The 22954-nt window shown below is 43.3% G+C and overlaps 1 protein-coding gene across 2 annotated transcripts in view; it reads right to left on the reverse strand.

Moving 5' to 3' along the window:
• tbc1d32 (TBC1 domain family member 32) overlaps positions 1–22954 on the reverse strand; it is a 150212-nt gene that overhangs the window by 51910 nt on the left and 75348 nt on the right. For both annotated transcript variants that reach the window (XM_033021187.1, XM_033021186.1), the window contains 3 exons: positions 12940–13028; positions 6753–6875; positions 6560–6668 (listed from right to left, as the gene is read on the reverse strand). In XM_033021187.1, coding sequence (XP_032877078.1) covers positions 6560–6668; positions 6753–6875; positions 12940–13028 — 321 coding nt within the window. The remainder of the gene's footprint in view (positions 1–6559; positions 6669–6752; positions 6876–12939; positions 13029–22954) is intronic.

The raw sequence follows: 22954 nt of genomic DNA on the forward strand, positions 1-22954 counted from the left end.
TAAATGGTGTCAAGTTGGGAAAAGGGGAAGTGCAATGGGATCTGGGGGACCTTGTTCAACAGTCAATGAAAGTAAGCATGCAGGTACAGCAGGCAGTGAATAAAGCAAATGGCATGTTGGGCTTCATAACAAGAGGAGTTGAGTATAGGAGCAAATAGGTCCTCTGCAGTTGTATAGGGCCCTAGTGAGACCACACCTGGAGTATTGTGTGCCGTTTTGGTTCCCTAATTTGAGGAAGGACATTCTTGCTAGTTGGGGAGTGCAGCATAGATTAATTCCCGGAATGGCGGGACTGTCATACAATGAGAGAAAGGAGCGTCTGGGCTTGTATACTCTGGAGTTTAGAAGGATGAGAGCGGATCTTATTGAAACATATGATTATTAAGGGTTTGGACACACTAGAGGCAGGAAACATGTTCCCGATGTTGGGGGAGTCCAGAACTAGGGGTCCACAGTTTAAGAATAAGGGGTAAGCCATTTAAAACAGAGATGAGGAAACACTTTTTCTCACAGAGAGTTATGAGTCTGTGGAATTAATTGCCTCAGAGGGCGGTGGAGGCCGGTTCTCTGGATACTTTCAAGAGAGAGCTAAATAGGGCTCTTAAAGATAGCAGAGTCATGGGATGTGGGGAGAAGGCAGGAATGGGGTACTGAGCTGGAGCTGGGAGCCGCCTCGGACTGTTGTGAATCTCATCGCGGGGCGCGGACTTACCATCCCCTTGCCTGGGATCGCTCCCACCGCGACCACCGTGGACTTACCAACAAGGGCTCACTGTCTCGGGAAAGGCAAGTCAGGAGCTCCAACTCCGCAGTCCAGCCCCGACGCGAGGTTCGATTGCCCGGCGCGGGGGAGCTGACATCCCCCCGATGCGGGAGCTGAACGCCTCGACACGGAGGGCCCGAACACCGCCGGCTACGGGTGTTAAGACCGTCATGACAACGGGGGGATCGAGGCCACTGACCAAGGAAGAACAAAGGAAGAGACTTTAACTTTACTTCGCCTTCCATCACAGTGAGGAATGTGTAGGAGTCTCTGGGGTGGATGTTCATGTTAAATATGTTTTTGAGTCTGTTGCTTTTAATTGTATGACTGATCTGGCCAGTGAAATTCCTCGTATGTTGCAAAACATACTTGGCGAATAAATTCTGATTCTGATTGTGGATGATCAGCCATGATCACATTGAATGGCGCTGCTGGCTCGAAGGGCCGAATGGCCTACTCCTGCACCTATTGGCTAAAATACCTAATATACAACAACTGTTCAGGACTTTTTAATTACTGAGGTAGCCTTGGAGGTAGTTCAGAGAAAGTCTGCAAGTGTGATTCTCGAGATGAACTGGTTATCATGTAGAGAACAATCGAGCTTGCTGAAATTTGGAAACTTAAATGTGATCTATTGAATTGTAAACATTTTCAGGGGATCTTAAATGACGCTGAGAGAACATTTGTCCAATGCAGAAATCTGGAACTGGGGGTCACAGAGTCAGAATAAGAGACCATTTAAGGTAGAGATGAGAAAGAATTTCTGGAAGGAGGAGGTGGCAAATGATTTGGATTTCTATCCCAAAGAGCTTCTGAGGTGCAATTACGAGCATTTTCAAAGGAGATATAACCTTTTGGATGTATGGTTGTAGAAACAGACAGAAAGGTGGCGTTGAACCGATTGCCTGCTCATCAATGAACTGGTTCAAGCTGGACAAAGAGCCGCTACTGGACCGGGCGCACAGATCCACACAGCCGAAACCACGACCCGGTGAGCGACCACGACCCATCATTGCCAGGTTCCATTTCTACAACGACTGCGTAAATGTTTTACGCCGTGCGAGAGAGATTCGACAGATCGATATCGGTGATTTGAGGATCTCCGTTTTCCCCGACCACACTGCTAAGGTGGCCCAGGCAGCCTTCAACGAGGTCAGAAAACAGCTGCATGGTGTGAAGGGGGTTCGCTACGGTCTTTTCTATCCGGCCCGACTCCGGACCAGCTACCGAGGTGTGGAGAAAGACTTTGACTCGGCGGAGGATGCCAAGGCTTATGTCAACAAGATGAATATTGGGTGATGTTGTACAATATGTTGCAATAATGTCATGCACCCATGCCTTTACTTTACATTTAAATACTTCTTCACATTTGATGTTTGTTTACATTTAGACACTTGTTTACTCCTGTTCAACTTACAATCTTCTCTGCAATTTTCCTTTTATATACAGGGGGAATTTGTTTAAATTGTCGTGTGATAATACCTTATTTTGCACTAATATTAGTCCGCCAAAATATATTACAGTATATTGGTGTTTATATATTTTTGAAGTGGTCTTTTCATGTACATCCTTTCAGCCTACATGAGGTAATATTTCATTTAAGCCGATATGGGATATTCTTATTATTAGTTGTGCCTTTTATTACACATTTAGGAGTGTGGGAGTTATTTCTTAGGTTTGGCTTAGTTTATTCTCCGAGTTGTTGACAGAGTTATGAGGCAACAATTGTTTTCTCGTTTCTTACACTGCTGTCTCCCTTTTGGAGTAGTTTGATTGACCCTTGGAGACTTCGTAACCCCTCAACCACAAAGTTCTCTTTCTTTTCTCATGTAGATTAATCATATTCAAGAATAGATTATTTCTTTATGGATAATAGTCTCAACTCGTGTGTAGTTTCCTCGGATTATTCAAGTATTCTAATATCTGATCGTGCACCATTTTTTCTAGATATGCTGTTATCCATACAGAAATCTACTCTCCCCCCCCTCCCCCTTTGGAGATTTAACTCATTAGTGTTGGTTGATAAAATATTTTGTGAATTTTTCACACTCAATTGATGAGTTTCTCTTCTTGAGAGTGAATCTACATCTTTTTCATTAATTTGGGAGTAGCTGAAAGCTTTTCTTAGAGGGCAGATTATTTCATATTCCTCCTATTCTAATAAAAAAATACAATACCAGGCTTACTGAGCTTACATCTCCTATTAATAGCCTCGATCAAGAATGTTCATCCGATCCTTCTCCAGAACTATTTAAGAAGCGTCTTAATCTTCAGGCGGAGTTTGATCTTATTTCTACCAGATGTGCTGAGCGACTGTTGTTACAAATTCATGGTACTTATTATGAACATGATGATAAAGCAAATCGATTATTAGCACACCAATTAAAACGTCAGTTCACCTCATGTCTTATACCTCAAATTAATAATGTTTTTAACATGACTGTTAGGGATCCTGTGGAAATTAATGCCACATTTAAATAATTTTATTCTTCCCTATACAAATCAGAATTCCCTGCTGATACTACGAAAATGAATCAGTTCCTGGCCAATCTTGAGAATCCTACCATTGATTCTGACCGTGCAAAAGAATTGGATGCTCCACTTTCCCTTGAAGAACTCAGTTTTGCAATTACAGCAATGTAATCTAACAAAGCCCCAGGTCCTGATCGATTTCCAATAGAGTTTCTAAATAAATTTATTGATAAATTGGCACCTCTACTTTTGTTGATGTTCAATGAATCTTTGGAAAATGGTTTGTAACCTCCCACACTGACTCAAGCTTCGATAGTTCTTCTTTTAAAGAAAGATTAAGACACCACTTCCTGTGGTTCTTACAGACCTCTATCTTTACTGAATGCTGATGTAAAAGTTTTGGCAAAAATTATTGCTCTCCGTCTCGAGGGTTTTGTCTAGTATTATTTCTGATGAACAGAATGGCTTTATTAAAGGACGTCATTTATTTTTCAACACTCGTACTCTTTTAAATATTATTCATTCAGCACATTCTGATCATTTACCTGAGATTGTAATCTCATTAGATGCTGAGTAGGCATTCAATAGGGTTGAGTGGGGGTACCTATTTGCGGTATTGAAGACATTTGGTTTTGGAGATAAATTTATCAGTTGGGTAAGATTACTGTATGCATCGCCACAAGCTAGTGTTCAAACAAATGATATTTGTTCTGAATACTTGCACTAGAACGTGGGACACGTCAGGGCTGACCTTTATCTCCATCTCTCTTCGCTTTGGCTAATGAACCGCTGGCCATTTCTTTAAGGTCCTCCACTTCCTTTAAAGGTTTTATTCGTAACGGTGTCGAACATCGTTTATCTCTGTATGCGGATGATTTGTTGCTGTATGTAACTGATCCTACATCTTGTCTTCCGGGTATCCTATCAATTCTGGATATTTTTCGTTCCTTTTCAGGATATAAACTAAATCTTCAAAAGAGTGAATGTTACCCCATTAACGCAGCAGGTTTGCAACTTCAGGAAGCTGATTTGTCCTTTAAAATCACTCGTTCTGGATTCAAGTATCTTGGCATCAATGTGACGCGTACATTCTCAGGCTTTTTGTCCGCCAACTTTACCCTGCTCATGACTAAAGTGAAATCTGATTTTCAGAGATGGAATAATCTGCCTCTCTCTTTAATTGGGAAGATTAATGTTGTTAAAATAAATGTTTTGCCTAAATTTCTTTATTTGTTTCAATCAATTCTCTTATTCTTACCAAAACATTTTTTTGACTCCTTAGACAAAATTACTAGCTCTTTTATTTGGGGTGTGAAGCCGTCGAGGGTCCGTAAATCATTACTCCAACGATGTAAATTCAGTAGTGGTCTCGCTTTACCGAACTTTCAATTCTACTACTGGGCCACTCACTTCTATAAAATACGTTGTTGGGTTGATTTTCATTATTTAGCTAAGTGCAAACTGGCAGCCCGCCTTTGCCCTCCTTCATCCTCCTTCATATCTGCTCTTATATATTCCTCTCTTCCAACCAAGATGTCATTGTTTATCAAAAATCCTGTTGTGCTTAATACTTTAAAGATTTGGTATCAATTCAGGAAACATTTCAAATTTGTAGCTGCATCTCCCTTAGGTCCTTTATGTAACAATCACCTTTCCTCCCTCACATTTGGATTCCGTTTTTTCGGTATGGCATAACAAAGGTATACAATGTTTTCTTGATCTGTTTTCAGATGGTATTTTTAACGGCTTTACCAATTTATCATCATTGTATGGATTACCAGCAAAAATCATTTTTTAAGGTACTTCCAAGTTAGACACTTTGTTCCTAAATGTTTTTCTAATTTTCCCTCTTCACCTCCACGACAAATATGGGATAGTTTGATTACTTTCAAGACCCAACAAAGAGGGATTGTTTCAGAGATGTATAACCGTATTCTGGATCTTTGCGATCAGTCCAACTCTAAAACAAGGGCTGCTTGGGATGAAGAGCTGGGACTTCAACTTACTGAGGAGTGGTGCGATAACGTTGTGGGTGGGCTCGTCTTGCACTCATTCAGTTTAAGGTTATACATAGGGTCCATTTTTCTAAATCAAGACTGTCTGGGATTTATCCAGAGGTGGAGGATAAATGTAATAGATTTTCAGGCCCACACTGTCATCTGAGCCATATGTTTTTCCTTTGTCCACGATTAAATAATTTTTGGTCCGGCTACTTTAATATAATGTCTACCGTAATGGGAATACCTCGACAGCCCTGTTCATTGATTGCTATTTGTGGGGCCCCGGATGAGTCAGGTCGATTAAACTCTGTGCAAAAAGAAATTATTCATTTTACATTTTAATAGCCAGACGTCGCCTACTCCTACAGTGGAAATCCCCTAATCCACCCTCTGTGTCAGTGGCTCAAATATGTAATGTTTATTCTTAAACTTGAGAAAATTAAATATAAATTGAGGGGATGTACTGATAATATTTTTCACAAATGGCAACTTTTTTCATCATACTTTACAGACTTGCAGGTTCTGCCAGACTAAGGGCTGGTTTGTTAAATGTTGTTATGTGTAGGTGCACTGTTCACTCTTAATTAGCCAGGGTGAGATGGGTGGGGTGTGTGACTGATGCATTATATATTATTAATATTTTTTATATACAGTATATATATATTTATAATTATTTCTATTTATTTTATGTTTCTGTATATTTTTGTATTTTTCTTTTATGTATTATTTGAGTTTCGTATTAACATGTCTTTTTTCATTTTTGTGTTGATTTATTTTAAATTAAAAATTAAAATTTTTAAAAATAAATGAACCTATTAAATGGCAAAGCTGGCTCAAGAGGCTATCGAGGCTATTTCAATTGCTTACGTAACCATATTAGGAGCCATATGGAATTAATAGGTGCAAGTTGAATATCCTGCTGAAACCCAGAGCTGAATGTACTCCCTTGGTCCCACAACCAATATTCAATGTAGATTATGGCTAACTCTGACATTATTCTATTTTGCTGGCCGATCCCCACACCCCAACACTTAGAACCCAAGAATATACTTGTCACGGTGCAAACCTAGTCTAAAGAAGGGTCGTGGCCCAAAACATTATCTGCCCATTTCCTCCACAAAAGCTGCCTTACCGGCAGTTCCTCTAAGTTTGTTTTTACTCAATATTCCATCATCTTTTGATATTCAAAAGCTGACAGATACCATTAACAGCAAAGGGAAGTCAATGAGCTAATCATTGGGGCCAAGATGAACACTGTACACCATTTAATTTCAAATGAAAAGGAAGCAACATTTCAAGCAGGAGATATGGAGAATTTTCCAACCTTCTGTAAAACTCTTGGTGGTAAAACCCGCTCCGAGGCTCCCCCGACAAGTTCCATGCGGATAAGTATATGATTTCTCTCCACAGAGAGACCATCAATTATGAAGTCCCTTGAATATATAATTATAATTGTTTCAGGATAAATAGCTTAGAAGTCTAAAACATGTAAAATGCCAATAATATAATTTACTTACCCCAGATTTTTTGTGTCTTCTCTAACATTTTCCTTTTGTGCATTCAGGAAAATTTCTGTTACACTATATTGGGATTCTAAAAGTAAAAGAATATCCAGATTGCAGCACAGAACACTCAGCAGCCTACAGAAAGAAAATAATGATCTTCAGCAACATAACAAAAGTGTGCCCATTTGCTATAAATTAAACGCACAATTTTCTCGTCAATGTGTAAACATTTATGCATATGAAGGATTATCAGTTTAGTAAATGGTCACAACTGTAGATGTTTGTTAAATGGGAACACAGATCTAATGTGGTAGGTGTTTTAACTAATTTGTCACTGCCAAGATTATATCCCTCATCTGTCCTCAAATTCCCCTAACCATTCTCCCAAGTCTGTCATATTCCACATCTTCCCCCTACTAATGTTAAAATCCCATTGACATTATCAAAAACCTAAGTGTGAAACACTGTGTTGGATGTTGGAATATTTATTTCTGACTCAAAACATTTGAAATTTCAGATTATCAGTTACAAAAAAGAATTTCTGAAGTTAATTGCAGCAATAGATAAAGAAATAACATCACCTTAATATTTAATGGAAGCAAGTCAGTAAGATATCAATTGTAGGTAGACAAAAATGCTGGAGGAACTCAGCAGGTCAATCAGCAGGTCAATCAATCAAGACTTTATTGTCATTCAAAAATACACCAACAAATGCAAGTCTGAACGAAATTTCAACATAAAATAACAAAAGGGTAAAATAGATAAAAAGATAAAATAGATAAAAGATAAAATAGATAATAGTGGCGGCACATTATATGGAATTCAAGAGTCTGATGGCTTGGGGGAAGAAGCTGTTGAAAAACCTGGCCGTTCTGCTCCTTATACTACGATACCTGGAGGGCAGCAGAGTGAACAGTCCATGATGGAGATGTGTGGGGTATTTTACAATGCTGTTGGCCTTGGACAAGCAATGTTTGCTCGCAATGTCCCGGATTGAAGGAAGAGAAGTTCCGATGATTTTTTCAGCCATCCTCACCAATCTTTGCACGGACTACCAGTCGGAGGCTTTGCAGTCCCCAAACCAGACAGAGATGCAGCTCTATGGTGCCCCTGTAGAAAGTGGTGAGGGCGGGATGGGTAAGGTGAGCTCTTCTCATCCGGCGCAGTAAGTGCAAACGCTGCTGCGCTTTCTTAACTAGTGATGCGATGTTTTGTGACCAGGTCAGGCTGTTCGTGATCTGCACCGCCAGGAACTTAGTGCAACTGACCAACTCCACACCGATGTCAATACTGTGTAGTGGTGTGTGAATGTGCCGGTTTCTCCTGAAGTCAACGATGACCTCCTTTGTTTTGTCAACATTCAGGATCAGATTCAGGTGAGGTTGCATCCATGGAGAGAAGGAATAGGCGACGTTTCGGGTAGAGACCCTTCTTCAGACTGATGTCGGGGAAAGGGGGGCGGGAAACAGAGAGGAAGAGGCGGAGACAGTAGGCTGGCAAAGGGAGCGGGGGAGGGGGAAGGGGAGGGGAACGAGGGAGAAAGCAAGGACTATCTGAAATTAGAAAAGTCAATGTTTACACCCCTCTACCTTAGCGAAATATGAGGTGCTGTTCCTCCAATTTGCGCTGGGCCTCACTCTGGCAAGGAGGCCCAGGACAGAAAGGTCAGATTCAGAATGGGAGGGGGAGTTGAAGTGCTGAGCCACCGGGGATCAGGTTGGTTAGTGCGAACTGAGCGGAGGTGTTAGGCGAAGCGATCGCCGAACCTGTGGTTGGTCTCGTCAATGTAAAGAAGTTGACACCTGGAACAGCGGATGCAGTAGGTGAGGTTGGAGGCAGTGCATGTGAACCTCTGCCGCACCTGGACAGACTGCTTGGGTCCTTGGATGGAGTCGAGGGGGGAGGTAAAGTGACAAGTGTAGCTTTTCCTGCGGTTGCAAAGGAAAGTACCCGGGGAGGGGGTGCTTTGGGTGAGAAGGGACAAATTAACCAGTGCGTTACGGAGGGAACGGTCTCTGCGGAAAGCAGAAAGGGGAGGAGATGGGAAGATGTGGCCAGTGGTAGGATCCCGTTAGAGGTGGTAAAAATGTCGGAGGATTATATGTTGTATGCGACGGCTGATGGGGTGGAAGGTGAGGACAAGGGGGACTCTGGCCTTGTTACGAGTAGGGGGATGAGGAGTAAGAGAGGAGCAGTGGGATATAGAGGAGACCCTGGTGAGAGCTTGGACCTCCTCCATTGCCAGAGTGAGGACCAGCACAAATTGGATGAACAGCACCCCATATTTCGCTTAGGTAGTTTACACCCCAGCAGTATGAACATTGACTTGTCTAATGTCAGATAGTCCTTGCTGATTCCCTCCTTCCCCTCCCCCTTCCCAACTCTTCCACAAGCCTACTGTCTCCACCTCTTCCTTTTTATTCCCCGCCTCCCCCCCGACATCAGTCTGAAGAAGGGTCTCGACCCGAAACGTCGCCTATTCCTTCTCTCCATAGATGCTGCCTCACCCGCTGAATTCCTCCAGCAATTTTGACTATCTTCAATTTTTTCAGCATCTGCAGTTCTTTTTTAAACAAAATAAATCATTTGTGATCACATTGACAAATGGAACAAAGTGACAATTTATCTAGCTTTGAAAGCTGTTTGCTAATCATGTTTATCATGCCCTTGAGAGCTGTCAGGTCTTTAATTTATCTTACTCTATTCACTGATGGTAAATACTGTCCTTTGTGATTGTCATATGTAGTCAAAGATCATAGCTTCAACTTCACGTTCACATTTATTGTCACATGCACCAATTGGTATAGTGAAATTTGAGACCATACAGCCATACAAATAAAAATAACACAATACACGATAGAGTTTAACATAAATATCCACCACAGCAGAATCAACGTTTCCCACTGTGATGGAAGGCAGTAGAGTTTAGTCATCTTCCTCTTTGTTCACCCGTGGTCGGGGCCTTTGAACCCTCCGCACTCGCCGCTACGGACGGCCCGATGTACAGGCCCTCTCGCCGGGATGATCGAAGCTCCGGCATCGGAACGGATCGAAACACACTCGCAGCTAGGAGTTTCCGAATCGGCCGCTTCTTACCGGAGACCGCGGCTTCAGAGTCCACAGGCCGAGCTGGACAGAGCTCCAACACTGGCGATCCCCGGCAAAAGATCCCAGGCCTCCGCGATGTTAAAGTCAGCACTGCGCCCGCGGCTAGAAGCTCCGCAAACCACAGCTCCACGGTGTTAGAGTCAGCGGGCCCAACACTCCGGTGCTCCAACACTGCTGCGCGATGATAATTTAGTGCAGCGCCGCTGTTGAAGCTCTGGGCCGGCCTCCGGAAAGGCTGCACCAATCCAGTTGGTAGGCCGCGAGCGGTGGGCGTAGATGCAACACAGAGAAAAGACGCATCTCCATCCAGGTAAGTGACTGAAAAACAGTTTCCCCCTATTACCCCACCACCACCCCCCACATAAGACATACGAAGAAACATTTAAAACATACATTTAGACACAATAAAAATAACCAAAAGGGTGAAAGGACTAACAGATGCTGGCGAGGCAGCCACTGAGCTTATGAGCCTACATAGGAATATTACTTGTTGAGTAGAAGAGCGACTTGAAAATGATTGGTAATATATTGCCTAAAGTAGGCGCAACCCAGGGAGGCGAATCAGAATTTAGGTTGCATAAAATAAATACGGGTCAGAACACCTGTAGGTTTAGATTTTACAGAAGGGTAGCAATATTTTTATAGCATTTGTCAATTTGATCACAAATGACATATTGATGGATTACTAACATTAAAAAAAACTTTAATCTGATGTTGTGGCATTATTTCATCAAGTAGGTACATGTTAGTTTGCAGCACTAAGGTATTTCACTCAGTGCTATCAATTTGCAATGAAGGAAAATAACTTTTAATGTTCAAAAGACAATAACAAAAAAACAGTGATAGCTGTTACATTCCAACTGAATAATAACAGTAGTGCAACACTCACAATTTACTCACAACAAAAAGACTGAGTATTAACTTTATCCATGCCCTTTATGATGTTGTATACTTCAATATGATGACTCCGCAGCCTCCTACACCCCAAAGAGAAAAGTCCTAGCCCATCCAGCCTCTCCCTATAACTCCTTTGGCTGGGTAACCAGAGCTTCACAGAGTATTCCAAGTGTGATTTCACCAACTTGTATAGATAGCTTTATCATGATATTCCAACGTTTGTACTCAATACCCTTCCTAACAAATGCACGCATGCAAAACCCCTTCTTCACCACCTTGTCCACCAGAACCGCCACTTTCAGGGAACCATGCAGTTGTACTCCCAGATGTCTTTGTTCTGTGAAATACAGTACCATTTATTGTGCAAGTCCTTCCCTGCTTTGACATACCAAAGTTCAATACCTCACATTTATCAGCCAAACTTCCCAACTGATTTAGATCCTGGTGTAAATTTAGATATCCGTCCTCATTGTCCACTATACCACCAATTTTGGTAAGATCTGCAAATATTACCAACAATGTTAATTAAATTGTCATCCAAATCATTAATGCAGATAACAAACAGTAGATCTAGGACTGACCTCTGATACACACCATTGGTCTACAGGCCTCCAATCAGAAAAGCAACCGTCCACAACCACCCTTTAATTCCATTTAGCTAGCATGCCTTGAATTCCCTGTTGACCAATCTGGACTACCATGCGGGACCTTGTAAAAGGCCTTACTACTCTCCTTACAGACAATATCCACTGACCTGCTCTCATCAATCCCCTTGGTAACCTCTTCAAAAATATTAGATTTTTGAGACAAGATTTCCCACACACAAAGCCACGTTGACCCTCTCTAATCAATCTCTGCCTTTCCACTGCTGATAGATCCTTTCGCGCAGATTTTCCTCCAACTAACTTTCCCACAATTGACGTTGGGCACACCTGCCTGTTGTTCCTTGGCTTGTCCTTGCTGCCATGGTCCAATATTAACAGCCCTCCAGTCTTCTGGCCCTGATCAGGCCCTGGGAACTTATCCACCTTAATGATCTTTCTTTGGTAATTCTTACATGATCTATGACATCACAACTCACATGTCTCAATCCCTCAACTTCCATGATCTTTTACTCAGTAAAAAACAGGTGAGAAGTATCGATTTACTAACTCCTCCAATTCTTGTGGTTCTACACAAAGACGGCCATGCTGAACTTTAAAAGGTCATCTTCTCTTCCTCGCTACTCTTTTACTCTTAATATACCTGCTGCATCTATTAGGATTTTCCTTTACCCCACCTGCCAGCTCAATTTCATGTCCTCTTTTTGCCGTTCTGATTGCTTTAAGTGTATTCCCACACTTCTTATATTTGTTGAGGGATTTGCTTGATGCCGACTGCCTAAATCTGGCGTTATGGTTTTTTTCTTTTTCCTGATCAGAGCTTCCACATCTCTTATCAAAATAGATTTCCAAAACTTGCCAGTCTTGGAATTTACCCTCACATGAACATGCTGCCCCTGATTTCTTGCTATCACACTTTTGAAAGACTCCCTCTTGCCAGTATAGTTGCAGAGTGGCACGTTTCTAATGATCTCTACACTGAGATTTGGTAGAACTTTATGTTGAGTTGAACTGTGTGTTAAAATTGACAGAATCAATTTCAATGTAGCATCACACAAGAAAACTTGACAGCCTTGTTCCCACTCCATATGCCACTTTTATAAAGAGCGTGAAAATGATCCACAATTCTAGTTGAAAGCCAAAAAAACATTGCAAAGCAATTTCTAGGACATTGTGTATACATTAGTCGCATGCTAAGTTCCTAGACTGGTAATGACCTTGAGATATGTTCAAATTCCACCATAGCTGGGAGTTATAATTCAAGTAATTAAATAAATCTGGAATAAAAATCTAGTTTCAGTAATGGTGAAAATGAAACTGCCAGATGGTCGTTTACAAAAAAAAGGACACATCAAGAATAACTCAACTGTCTGAAGAAGAGTCCTGGCCCAAAACGTCACCTGTGCATGTTCTCCAGAGTTGCTGTCTGACCAGCTGAGTTACTCCAGCACTTTGTGGTGGGTTTTTGTCATTAAAAATCCACCTATTTCACTAACATCCCACAGGAAAGGATATCTATTATCCTTTTAAATGAACAATAAATACACATAAATACATTATTTCCATCTGTAAGTAGTTGGATTCCTACTTACCTAAGCCCAAACATATGGGAATGCTCATAGTTGAACAGCGAGTGTATTTTGGCATTAGAATTGATAATTATCAGTCGGTCAATTACATCCTTTAAAAGAGAAACATTATTATACCAATCATTAATGCTGTATAGAGGCAGAATGTAGTATAAAAATAGAAGACCATAAAAATAAAATTTTCGTTATAAGTTCCTTTCATATATTTTGTATTCAAATATACTGACATTAATTAACTTTGAACGATCTATGCAACCTCAATATTTACAAACTGTGCATTGTAATGTGGTTGTAGTAGGATTATAGCAGACAACTGGAATATCAATATGAACTAAACATCAATTTGCGTGGCATTTAAATATAATATGTAACAAGTTGATGTCAACTTGATGTTGAGGCAACATGGTCAAATGGTACTCGCTGCATTTGTATCAGAACTGGTTTCTAACAGAGTAACCTCATAACAAAACAACACTGCAAAGTAAGACAAGCACATTTAGCATCCTACAATTCAATTACAATTCAATACAATTCAATTTATTGTCATTCATTGTCAACGTACAATCCTTTTTGTACGTTAATAGACTGAAGCACAACCGTGATCTCAAATTATTTAACCTGTGAACAAAATTCTGAGATGAAAAAGACAAAAATAAATTGTAACAAAAATCTGTTTAACAAAGCACTAGAACAAAAGGTTCCTCCAGCATCTTCAAACAGCAGATCACAAGAATAGAAGATGGCAAAGGAAAGATTGCCAATTGCATTTTGAGTTCTATATATGAAGGCCGTAGTTTCTAAATATCCATGGTTTAATGGTTCTTTATTATCACATGTACAGAGATACAGTGAAGTTCAGTAAATTATTGCCATACAACCCAGATTTAAAAAAAAGTGTATATAGAAAATAGCCCACTGAGAGCATATACAAAAGTCACCAGGTTTGAGATAATTTTTAAAATTTAAGCTGCAACTGGTCATAATAGCCCGATCCCAACTGTCACCTTGATCCGGATCGTCCCGCGAACCGTCATCCCACTCCTCGCCCGGCCACCTTTCAGACTTTGTGCTCCGGAGGCACCTCCCATAGCCAACCTTGAAGGTGCAGAAGATGACCCCAGTTCTTATCATCCCTTTGTTCTTGCATCCGCTCTCTCCAACACCCTTTCCCCTCCTCTCTGGTTCTCCAGTCCTCGGGGATGAGCTTGACAGCTTCCTATTTCAGGCAGGTTTTCCGGTTCAGCGGCAGGTAAGCCCAGCGTGCTGCCGGGGTATGGCCACAGCCAGACAGTCCCTCCTGCCCAGAGCCGGGCTCGACAGTCCCTCCTGCCCAGAGCCGGGCTCGACAGTCCCTCCTGCCCAGAGCCGGGCTCGACAGTCCCTCCTGCCCAGAGCAGGGCCCGACAGTCCCTCCTGTCCAGAGCAGGGCCCGACATCGCAGGTTAGACCACCGCTGCTGCTCTCCCCTGAACAGTCCTCCACCACAACAATATACTGCCTGTTGCAAGGAGCATGCCTGTTATCGAGGGGAATGGCACAAGGAGATTCCATCTACGTCCTGCCTGTAGCTTAGGTGTGACCACCTCATTATAACTCTAATCTATGATTCACTTATAGTTTTACACCCTGCATAATCCTGAGGTCATCCAGGTGCTTCTTCGGTCCCTTAATTTAGGCCTTAAGGAGCTGCGGCTGAACACATTTATTGAAGATGTATTACTCAAAGGCACTTGAAATACCCCTGGCTTCCAACATCCCAAAGGAGGAACATTCATTTATCCCACGCGCCATCTGGAATTTTTTGAGGATGTAATTAGGAAAATGGATAAGGGAGAACCAGTGGATGTAGTGTACCTGGACTTTCAGAAAGCATTTGATAAGGTCCCACATAGGAAATTAGGGCACATGGTACTGGGGGTAGAGTGCTGATATGGATAGAAAATTGGTTGGCAGACAGGAAACAAAGAGTAGGGATTAACGGGTCCCTTTCAGAATGGCAGGCAGTGACTAGGTGGGGTACCACAAGGCTCGGTGCTGGGACCGCAGCTATTTACAGTATACATCAATGATTTGGATGAAGGGATTCAAAGTAACATTAGCAAATTTGCAGATGACGAAGCTGGGGGGCAGTGTGAACTGAGGAGGATGCTATGAGAATGCAGGGTGACTTGGACAGGTTGGGGGAGTGGGCAGGTGCATGGCAGATTAAGTTTAATGTGGATAAATGTGAGGTTATCCACTTTGGTATCAAAAACAGGAAGGCAGATTACTATCTAAACGGCGTCAAGTTGGGAAATGGGGAAGTACAACGGGATCTGGGGTTCCTTGTTCATCAGTCTATGCAAGTAAGCATGCAGGTTCAAGATTCAAGAGAGTTTATTGTCATGTGTCCCAGATAGGACAATGAAATTCTTGCTTTGCTTCAACACAACAGAATATAGTAGGCATAAATAAATACAGAACAGAACATATACCAATGAATATATATATGCACACACATAAATAAACAGATAAAGTGCAATGGGCTATTAATGATCAGAGTTTTGTTTGAGGAGTTTAATAGCCTGATGGCTGTGGGAAAGCAGCTATTCCTGAACCTGAATGTTGCAGATTTCAGGCTCCTGTACCTTCTATCTGAAGGCAGCGGGGAGATGAGTGAGTGGCCAGGATGGTGTGGATCCTTGATGATGCTGGCAGCCTTTTTGAGGCAGCAAGCAGTGAAGAAACTGTACCTTTTGAGGCAGCAGGCAGTGAAGAAAGTGAATGGCATGTTGGCCTTTATAACAAGAGGAGTCGAGTTTAGGAACAAAGAGGTCCTTCTGCAGTTGTACAGGGCCGTAGTGAGACCACACATGGAGTATTGGGTACAGTTTTGGCCCCCTAATTTGAGAAAGGACATTCTTGCTATTGAGGGAGTGCAGCGTAGGTTTAAAAGGTTAATTCCCGGGATGGCAGGACTGTCATATGTTGAGAGAATGGAGCGGCTTGGCTTGTACACTGTGGAGTTTAGAAGGATGAGAGGGATTCTTATTGAAACATATAAGATTGTTAAGGGTTTTGACACACTAGAGGCAGGAAACATGTTCCGATGTTGGGGGAGTCCAGAACCAGGGGCCACAGTTTAAGAATAAGGGGTAAGCCATTTAGAACGGAGACGAGGAAATACTTTTTCTCACAGAGAGTTGCGAGTCTGTGGAATTCTCTGCCTCAGAGGGTGGTGGAGGCCTGTTCTCTGGATACTTTCAAGAGAGAGCTAGATAGGGCTCTTAAAGATAGCGGAGTCAGGGGATATGGGGAGAAGGCAGGAACTGATTGGGGACTGCTCTCACCCCAACCATGGACTGTTTACCGTCCTACCATCCGGGAGGCGCTACAGGTCTCTCCGTTGCCGAACCAGCAGGTCCAGGAACAGCTTCTTCCCGGCGGCTGTCACTCTACTCAACAACGTACCTCGGTGACTGCCAATCACCCCCCCACCCCCCGGACACTTATTATCACTTATTATTATTTATTCAAATCATTTGCTATGTCGCTCTTCCAGGGAGATGCTAAATGCATTTCGTTGTCTCTGTACTGTACACTGACAATGACAATTAAAATTGAATCTGAATCTGAATCTGAATGATCACATTGAATGGCGGTGCTGGCTCGAAGGGCTGAATGGCCTACTCCTGCACCTATTGTCTAATGACTATCTCTAGAACATCAAACACCGAGGAAGAATTAGACAGAAAAACGCCTACCTTAACCTGCTATTACCCTTTTCTCGGCTCTTTCACAAAGACTCAATGCTGCACTTTCCCTCAATGCAGTCCTTCACCTCAACACAACTGTTCCCAATAGGCCGCTCTGCTAAACATTTCCTGCCTTTTATTGGCTGCTCTGTCTCTTCCTTAGCCAAACAACATTTGCTTTTTGAATGTCCTGCCTTCGATTGAAACAGTCTCTTTTCGATCAAAGCACAGTTTTCTCTCTCTCTCTCTCTGAGTTACTCCAGCATTTTTTCCTCAAGATTCCAGCATCAGCAGTTCCTTGTAAGATTGGAGATTGTGAGAATACTGAGTTCTTGGGTGGTGCAGACTTAAAAATGGCTTCTTAAACCTCTCACATAGGTCTAAAGTCTTACAGATCCAGCCAGGGTCTCAACTAAAATGTATTTAACAACCAATTAAACTAAGACCATTATGACTGAATAACCAAGGGAGTGGCCAATAACATCTATCTCATTGTGCCTTGTCATATAACACCGATTAAATTTAATAAGTGTTGTGTTGGTTATAACATCTGGGATGTTCTATGGTGGTAACCTTAAAACTCACAAAATAAAAGCAACTGTTACAATGTAAACACTGACATGGTTTGGGTTTCATCTTAATTCATAAAGTTATTAAATATAAATCAATTAATTTGCAAAATGTTCAATGGTCTAGATATTTAGTAGACCCATTTTGAGCTTTTGACCTCAGTGTTTATTGTTGATCCTCAAATAAGGAGATTCAACTTGATCTGGATTTTGCATTAAACTGTGTAGCTGGAGTTTAGCTTATTATTGTCACATACATCGAGGTACGGTGAAAAGCTAATATTTGCCTGCTACCCAGTCAAAGACAAGACTATACATGTTCAAACTGTCCACAGTGCACGGATAAAGGATAAAGGGCACAACATTTAGTCTGTCTGTCTTTTTTTTTTCTTTTGCCTTGTTGTTTAGTTTATTTTGTTTATTTTAGTTGTGTATGTGTGGGGGGTCGGGGGTGGGAGAAACTGTTTTTAGTCTTTTGCGACCTTTTCTTGTTGTATCCCCCGTCTCAGTCTCCGTCTGCGCTGAGACCTATCGACCAGGACCTACCAACTCGGGGCTGGCCGACTTCGGGGCTGTGGTGGCGTTGCGGCGGCTACCCGACTTCGCAGCCTCGGAGGCTCGGCCGCGGGCCCAGTGGACAACAACGTCGGGAGCTCGTAGGTCCCAGGTTGGTGACCGGTTTTCTGGAGCTCCCGCAACGACAGGTTCGTCCGCTGGACTGGAGGGTGGCAGCTTCGGCAGCTTCGACCGCCCCGGACCGCGGAGTTTGAACCGGCCCGTTCACGGTGCTCGGATGCGGCCGCTGGACTTACCATCACCCGGCGGGGTCCCTACATCGAAAGCTGGATCGCCTCAACGCAGAGGGAGACGAGGAGGGAAGAGACAAGGACTTTAAGACTTTTGCCTTCCATCACAGTGAGGAGGTGCCTGGTAGACTCACTGTGGTGGATGTTAAACTGTGTTAAGTGTGTGTTTTGTTATTTTATTCTATGTTATGACTGCAAGGTATACAATTTTGTTCAGACTGAAATGTCTGAATGACAATAAAGGATACTTAACTTAAGATATAGTCCGATCTAAAGATATTTCAAAGCTTTCCAATTACCGTCTTTCCCGGCAATGAAGACGCACCTGCGTCGAAGACGCACCCCACCATCTCCACCGGTTGCGCCTGTGCCGAAGGACACCGTGGCTGGCTGGCAGGCGGGCCGGCAGAAGGCGCTGAGGTGGCAGCCGGTTCCGCTGTCCGGTCCCAGCGACCGCTCGCAGCCACCCGAGCTACATCTCTCCCCGGCCACAATGCGGTGGCTCCGCGCCCGGAGCGCCGCGGCAGCATTAAGTGAGTGAGTTGCTGGCATGATCTCCGACCCCCTCCTTGCTGACCTCCCCGCAACTTTGCCCCTGGCGGCCCAGCTAAGTTTACTACTTTGTGCAGCACAGGCCGTGCTGACCCAAGCCAGATTTCCCACACGCTGTGGCAAGGAATTCTCCCCCCCCACCCCCAGCGGTGCTGTCCTTTTGCAGCTGCTTCCAACTTCACATAGTTCCTGGGTTGAAGGAGTGGCAGGTTCTGCGGAGCAGTCGCTACGAGAGTGGCATTGCTCGACCTAACCTTCAGCCTCCAAGACCCAGGTAAATGTTCTGGCCTTATTTTAGAGTAAAAAATAGCGTCATGGACGCCGGGAAATACGGTAGGTAGATTGGAGGTCATGACCGCACTCTAGCTGGTGAAGGGAAGGTTCAGTTTCCTGATAAAAGCTGGGAGGAAACTGTACCTGAATCTGGAGGTATGCGTTTTCATACTTATGTACCTCTTGGAGAGGGGAGAAGAGGGAGTGACTGGGGTGAAACTGGTCCTGGATTATGATGTTGGCCTTGCTGAGGCAGCATGAAGTGTGAATGGAGTCAATGGAACATGCAGACGTAAAAATATAAATTTTCAGATAGATTGGTTTGGCCCATGGGGGTCTGAAAGAGGGTTAGGTGAGCCTCAGAATCCATTATCATAGTTCAATGGACTCTGGATAGGAAGATAATGTGACATGGCAGTATTATTGGTTGGTTGAGCAAGAACATCACTGGCCTATGGATCACTGGTGGGAGGAATTACGTGCTCTGTTGGGGGTGTTTTAGTGACTGGAAATGGGAATGATTTTGAGATCAGAAGTAGTTGTGACTCTTGTTACGTGATTGGTACCTAGAACTAGTTTTCCCGAAGATAATCTGTAGTGCGGAGGCTGAGACAAGGAGGCTATATTTCGGCGAGGAGGCTGAGAGAAGGAGGCTACATTTGTTTGAAATTTGTGATTTTTGTCTACTGAAGAAATGGCAGGCATGTAGGTGCAGTGTGTTTCCTGCAGGATGTGGGAAGTCAGGGACAAGGCTGGAGCTTCTGGAAACTACACCTGCAGAAATTGTTCCTGGTGCAGTTCCTGAATTAACCTGTTGGGGAACTGGAGAAGCAGCTGGATGACCTCCGGGCCATACGGGAGAACGAGAGTTTTGTGGACTGAACCTACAATGAGGTCGTCACGCCAAGGATACAGGAAGAGCAAAGGTGGGTGACTGGGAGAAAGGGGAGTGACCGTGTAGTGCAGGAGACCCCAGTGACTGTGCCAAATGAAAACAGATACACCCTTTTGGGAGCTTTCGGGGCAGACAACACTTGAGGGGGTGAGTAACCTGGTGAAAAACCACGCAAACCGGAAGAGCACAAGATCGGAGTTTTAATTAAAGCCCTGTCCCACTGTACGAGTTCATTCAAGAGCTCTCCCAAGTTTAAAAAAAAATCCAACTCGTGGTAAGCACGTAGAATGTACGTAGCGGGTACGTCGGAGCTCGGGGACGTCTCTTAGCGGCTCGTAACGCTAACGGCAGGTACTCGGGAAACGCGGTAAACTCGGGAAGACTCGTGAAGACCATTACCGTAAATCTCCCAGTTTGAATCAGGGCAAACTCAGGAGAACTCCTGAATGAACTCGTACAGTGGGACAGGGCTTTTAGGTATAGATTAAACGATTGGACACACTAGAGGCAGGAAACATGTTCCCAATGTTGGGGGAATCCAGAACCAGGGGCCACATTTTAAGAATTAGGGGGAGACTATTTAGAACGGAGATCTTTTTCACCCAGATTTGTGAATCTGTGGAATTCTCTGCCTCAGAAGGCAGTGGAGGCCAATTCTCTGGATGCTTTCAAGCGAGAGTTAGATCGAGCTCTTAAAGATAGCGGAGTCAGGGCATATGGTGAGAAGGCAGGAACGGGGTACTGATTGTGGATGATCAGCCATGATCACATTGAATGGCGATGCTGGCTCGAAGGGCCGAATGGCCTACAATATTGTCCATTGAGATGCTGTTCCTCCTATTTGTGTTTAGCCTCACTCTGACAATGGAGGATACCGTGGACAGAAAGGTCTGTGTAGGAATGGGAAGGAGAATTAAAGTGTCCAGCAACCGGGAGATCAGGTTGGTTCACGTGGGCTGAGCAAAAGTGCTCCACGAAACGATCACCCAGTTTGCGTTTGGTCTCGCCGATGTACGAGTCCACATCTTGAACAACGGATACAGCACTTGAGGTTGGAGGAAGTGCAAGTGAACCTGAAAGGACTGTTGGGGTTCCTGGACAGAGACGAGGGAGGAGGTATAGCGACAGGTGTTGCACTTCTGTGGTTGCAGGGGAAGGTAAGTGGGTGGTTTGGATGGGAAGAGATGAGTTACCCAGCGAGTTGCGGAGTGAACGGTCTCTGCGGAAGGCAGAAAGGGGTGAAGATGGGAAAATGTGGCCAGTGGTGGGATCCTGTTGGAGGTAGCGGAAATTTTGGAGGATTATGTGTTGTATGCGATGGCTGATGGGGTGGAAGGTAAGGACTAGGGGGACAGCAAGGGCCTCATTTATGATGGGAGAGGGGAACCCCTGTTCCCGAAAGAATGAGGACATCTCGGATGTTCTAGTATGGAACACCTCATCTTGGGCGCAGATGTGACATAGACGGAAGAATTGGGAATAGGGGATAGAGTCTTTGCAGGAAGCAGGGTGGGAAGAACTGTAGTCGAGATAGTTGTGTGAGTCAGTGGGTTTGTAATAGACGTCAGTCTATAGTCTATTTCTTGTGATGGAGACTGTGAGATCAAGAAAGGGGAGGGAGGTATCGGAGATGGTCCAAAACAAACATACCCATGGTGTGGCAGATTACCAAGACAAACTTGATCTCATTACAGTTCTACCTAAATATGGACCAGAGAGCTGGTTTCTGGAGGTAAGACAAGGATGACTGCACCTAATGCTAAGGGAGGAATAAGAAAGGTGGCATCAAAAAGGCCAATCAAATTTAAAAGGCAATGGGAATCAAAGGGAAAGGGCTCAGCAGTGGCTGGAGTCAAAGATAGTTCCAGTAGAGATGATTGTGGATGATAGAGGCCGCCCAGGACAATGCTGAATAAATCCCACAGCAAAGTATCCAAGGCCTAACAATGCTGAAAAACTGAAATTCCCTTCAACCAGTAATAAAACTATCCATATTGATCTGACAACACTTGTTCAGGTTTGATGCAGCATTTTAAATGACAACTTCTGTGACATGTAATTATCACACTCAAAGACCATTTCCAACAACAGAAAAAATAATCATGTTACCATGACATTTAATCATCACGTCTTCCAACATAAAGCATCATTGATCTATAAATCAACTTGATCATACACATATATATAATAAATATAATCCACATAAATATACAGAGAGTGGGTATTCTGCACTTCATCTGCTGAATCTCTGAATCACCCTGGCTATGCTTCTTAAGTGTCAGGAGGAATTGCAGATGCTGGTTTAAACCGAAGACAGACACAAAAAGCTGGAGTATCTCAGTGGGTCAGGCAGCATCTCTGGAGAAAAGGAATAAGTGAGGTTTTGGGTCAAGACCCTTCTTTAGACTATTCCTTGTCTCCAGAGATGCTGCCTGATCCATTGAGTTACTCCAGCCTATCCTATCTGTCTTGTGTTTATACTTCTTAGATAACCCTTTGGGAGTGGAAAATGATTTGCTTTCTATCCAGTTTGTTTATTTTTAAGTGGCTTATGAGGAGATGTCAGATAAAAGAATCGCACATCCTCCATTTGTGTGGATGATTATAGCAACGGAAATCTTGAAGCTTGACAAAGTAGTCCTTTTATCAATACCATATCCACCGATTTGAAGTGTCAAAGTAGTAGAAGCAGAACAAATTGTTGGTGATATTTATGCCTAGAAACTTGACGTTTGCGAGCATCTGCACTTCAGATGCAGATTGGGATTTATGCATCACCCCGCATCATGAAGTTGATAACTAGTTCCTTCAATTTGCTGACATTGAATAAGAGGTAGTTATCTTGACATTATGTAACTAAGCTCTCAGTATCTTTCCTGTACTTCATTTCATCATTGTCTGAGAACCAGCCCATTACAGTGTGGTATTGCAAATTTGTAAATGGAGTGGCACAGTCGTGATAGTATAGGGAGCTGGGAATGCATTCTTGCAAGGCACCAGTATTGAGAAATGTCATGGAGGATGTTTTGCAGCCAATCCTCACTGATTATAGTCAATAGAATCAGGACGTCCTGGAACAAATACACTATCTAAGTGGGTGTCAAGACCAGGTGCTCTCACAACATTTAATAAGTATCAAAATGATGCTGAATGTTGAATCGTCATTGCATTGAAGCTGCAGAGTGAGAG

Source organism: Amblyraja radiata, chromosome 5, assembly GCF_010909765.2.
Source record: "Amblyraja radiata isolate CabotCenter1 chromosome 5, sAmbRad1.1.pri, whole genome shotgun sequence".
Classification (NCBI taxonomy): Eukaryota; Metazoa; Chordata; class Chondrichthyes; order Rajiformes; family Rajidae; genus Amblyraja; species Amblyraja radiata.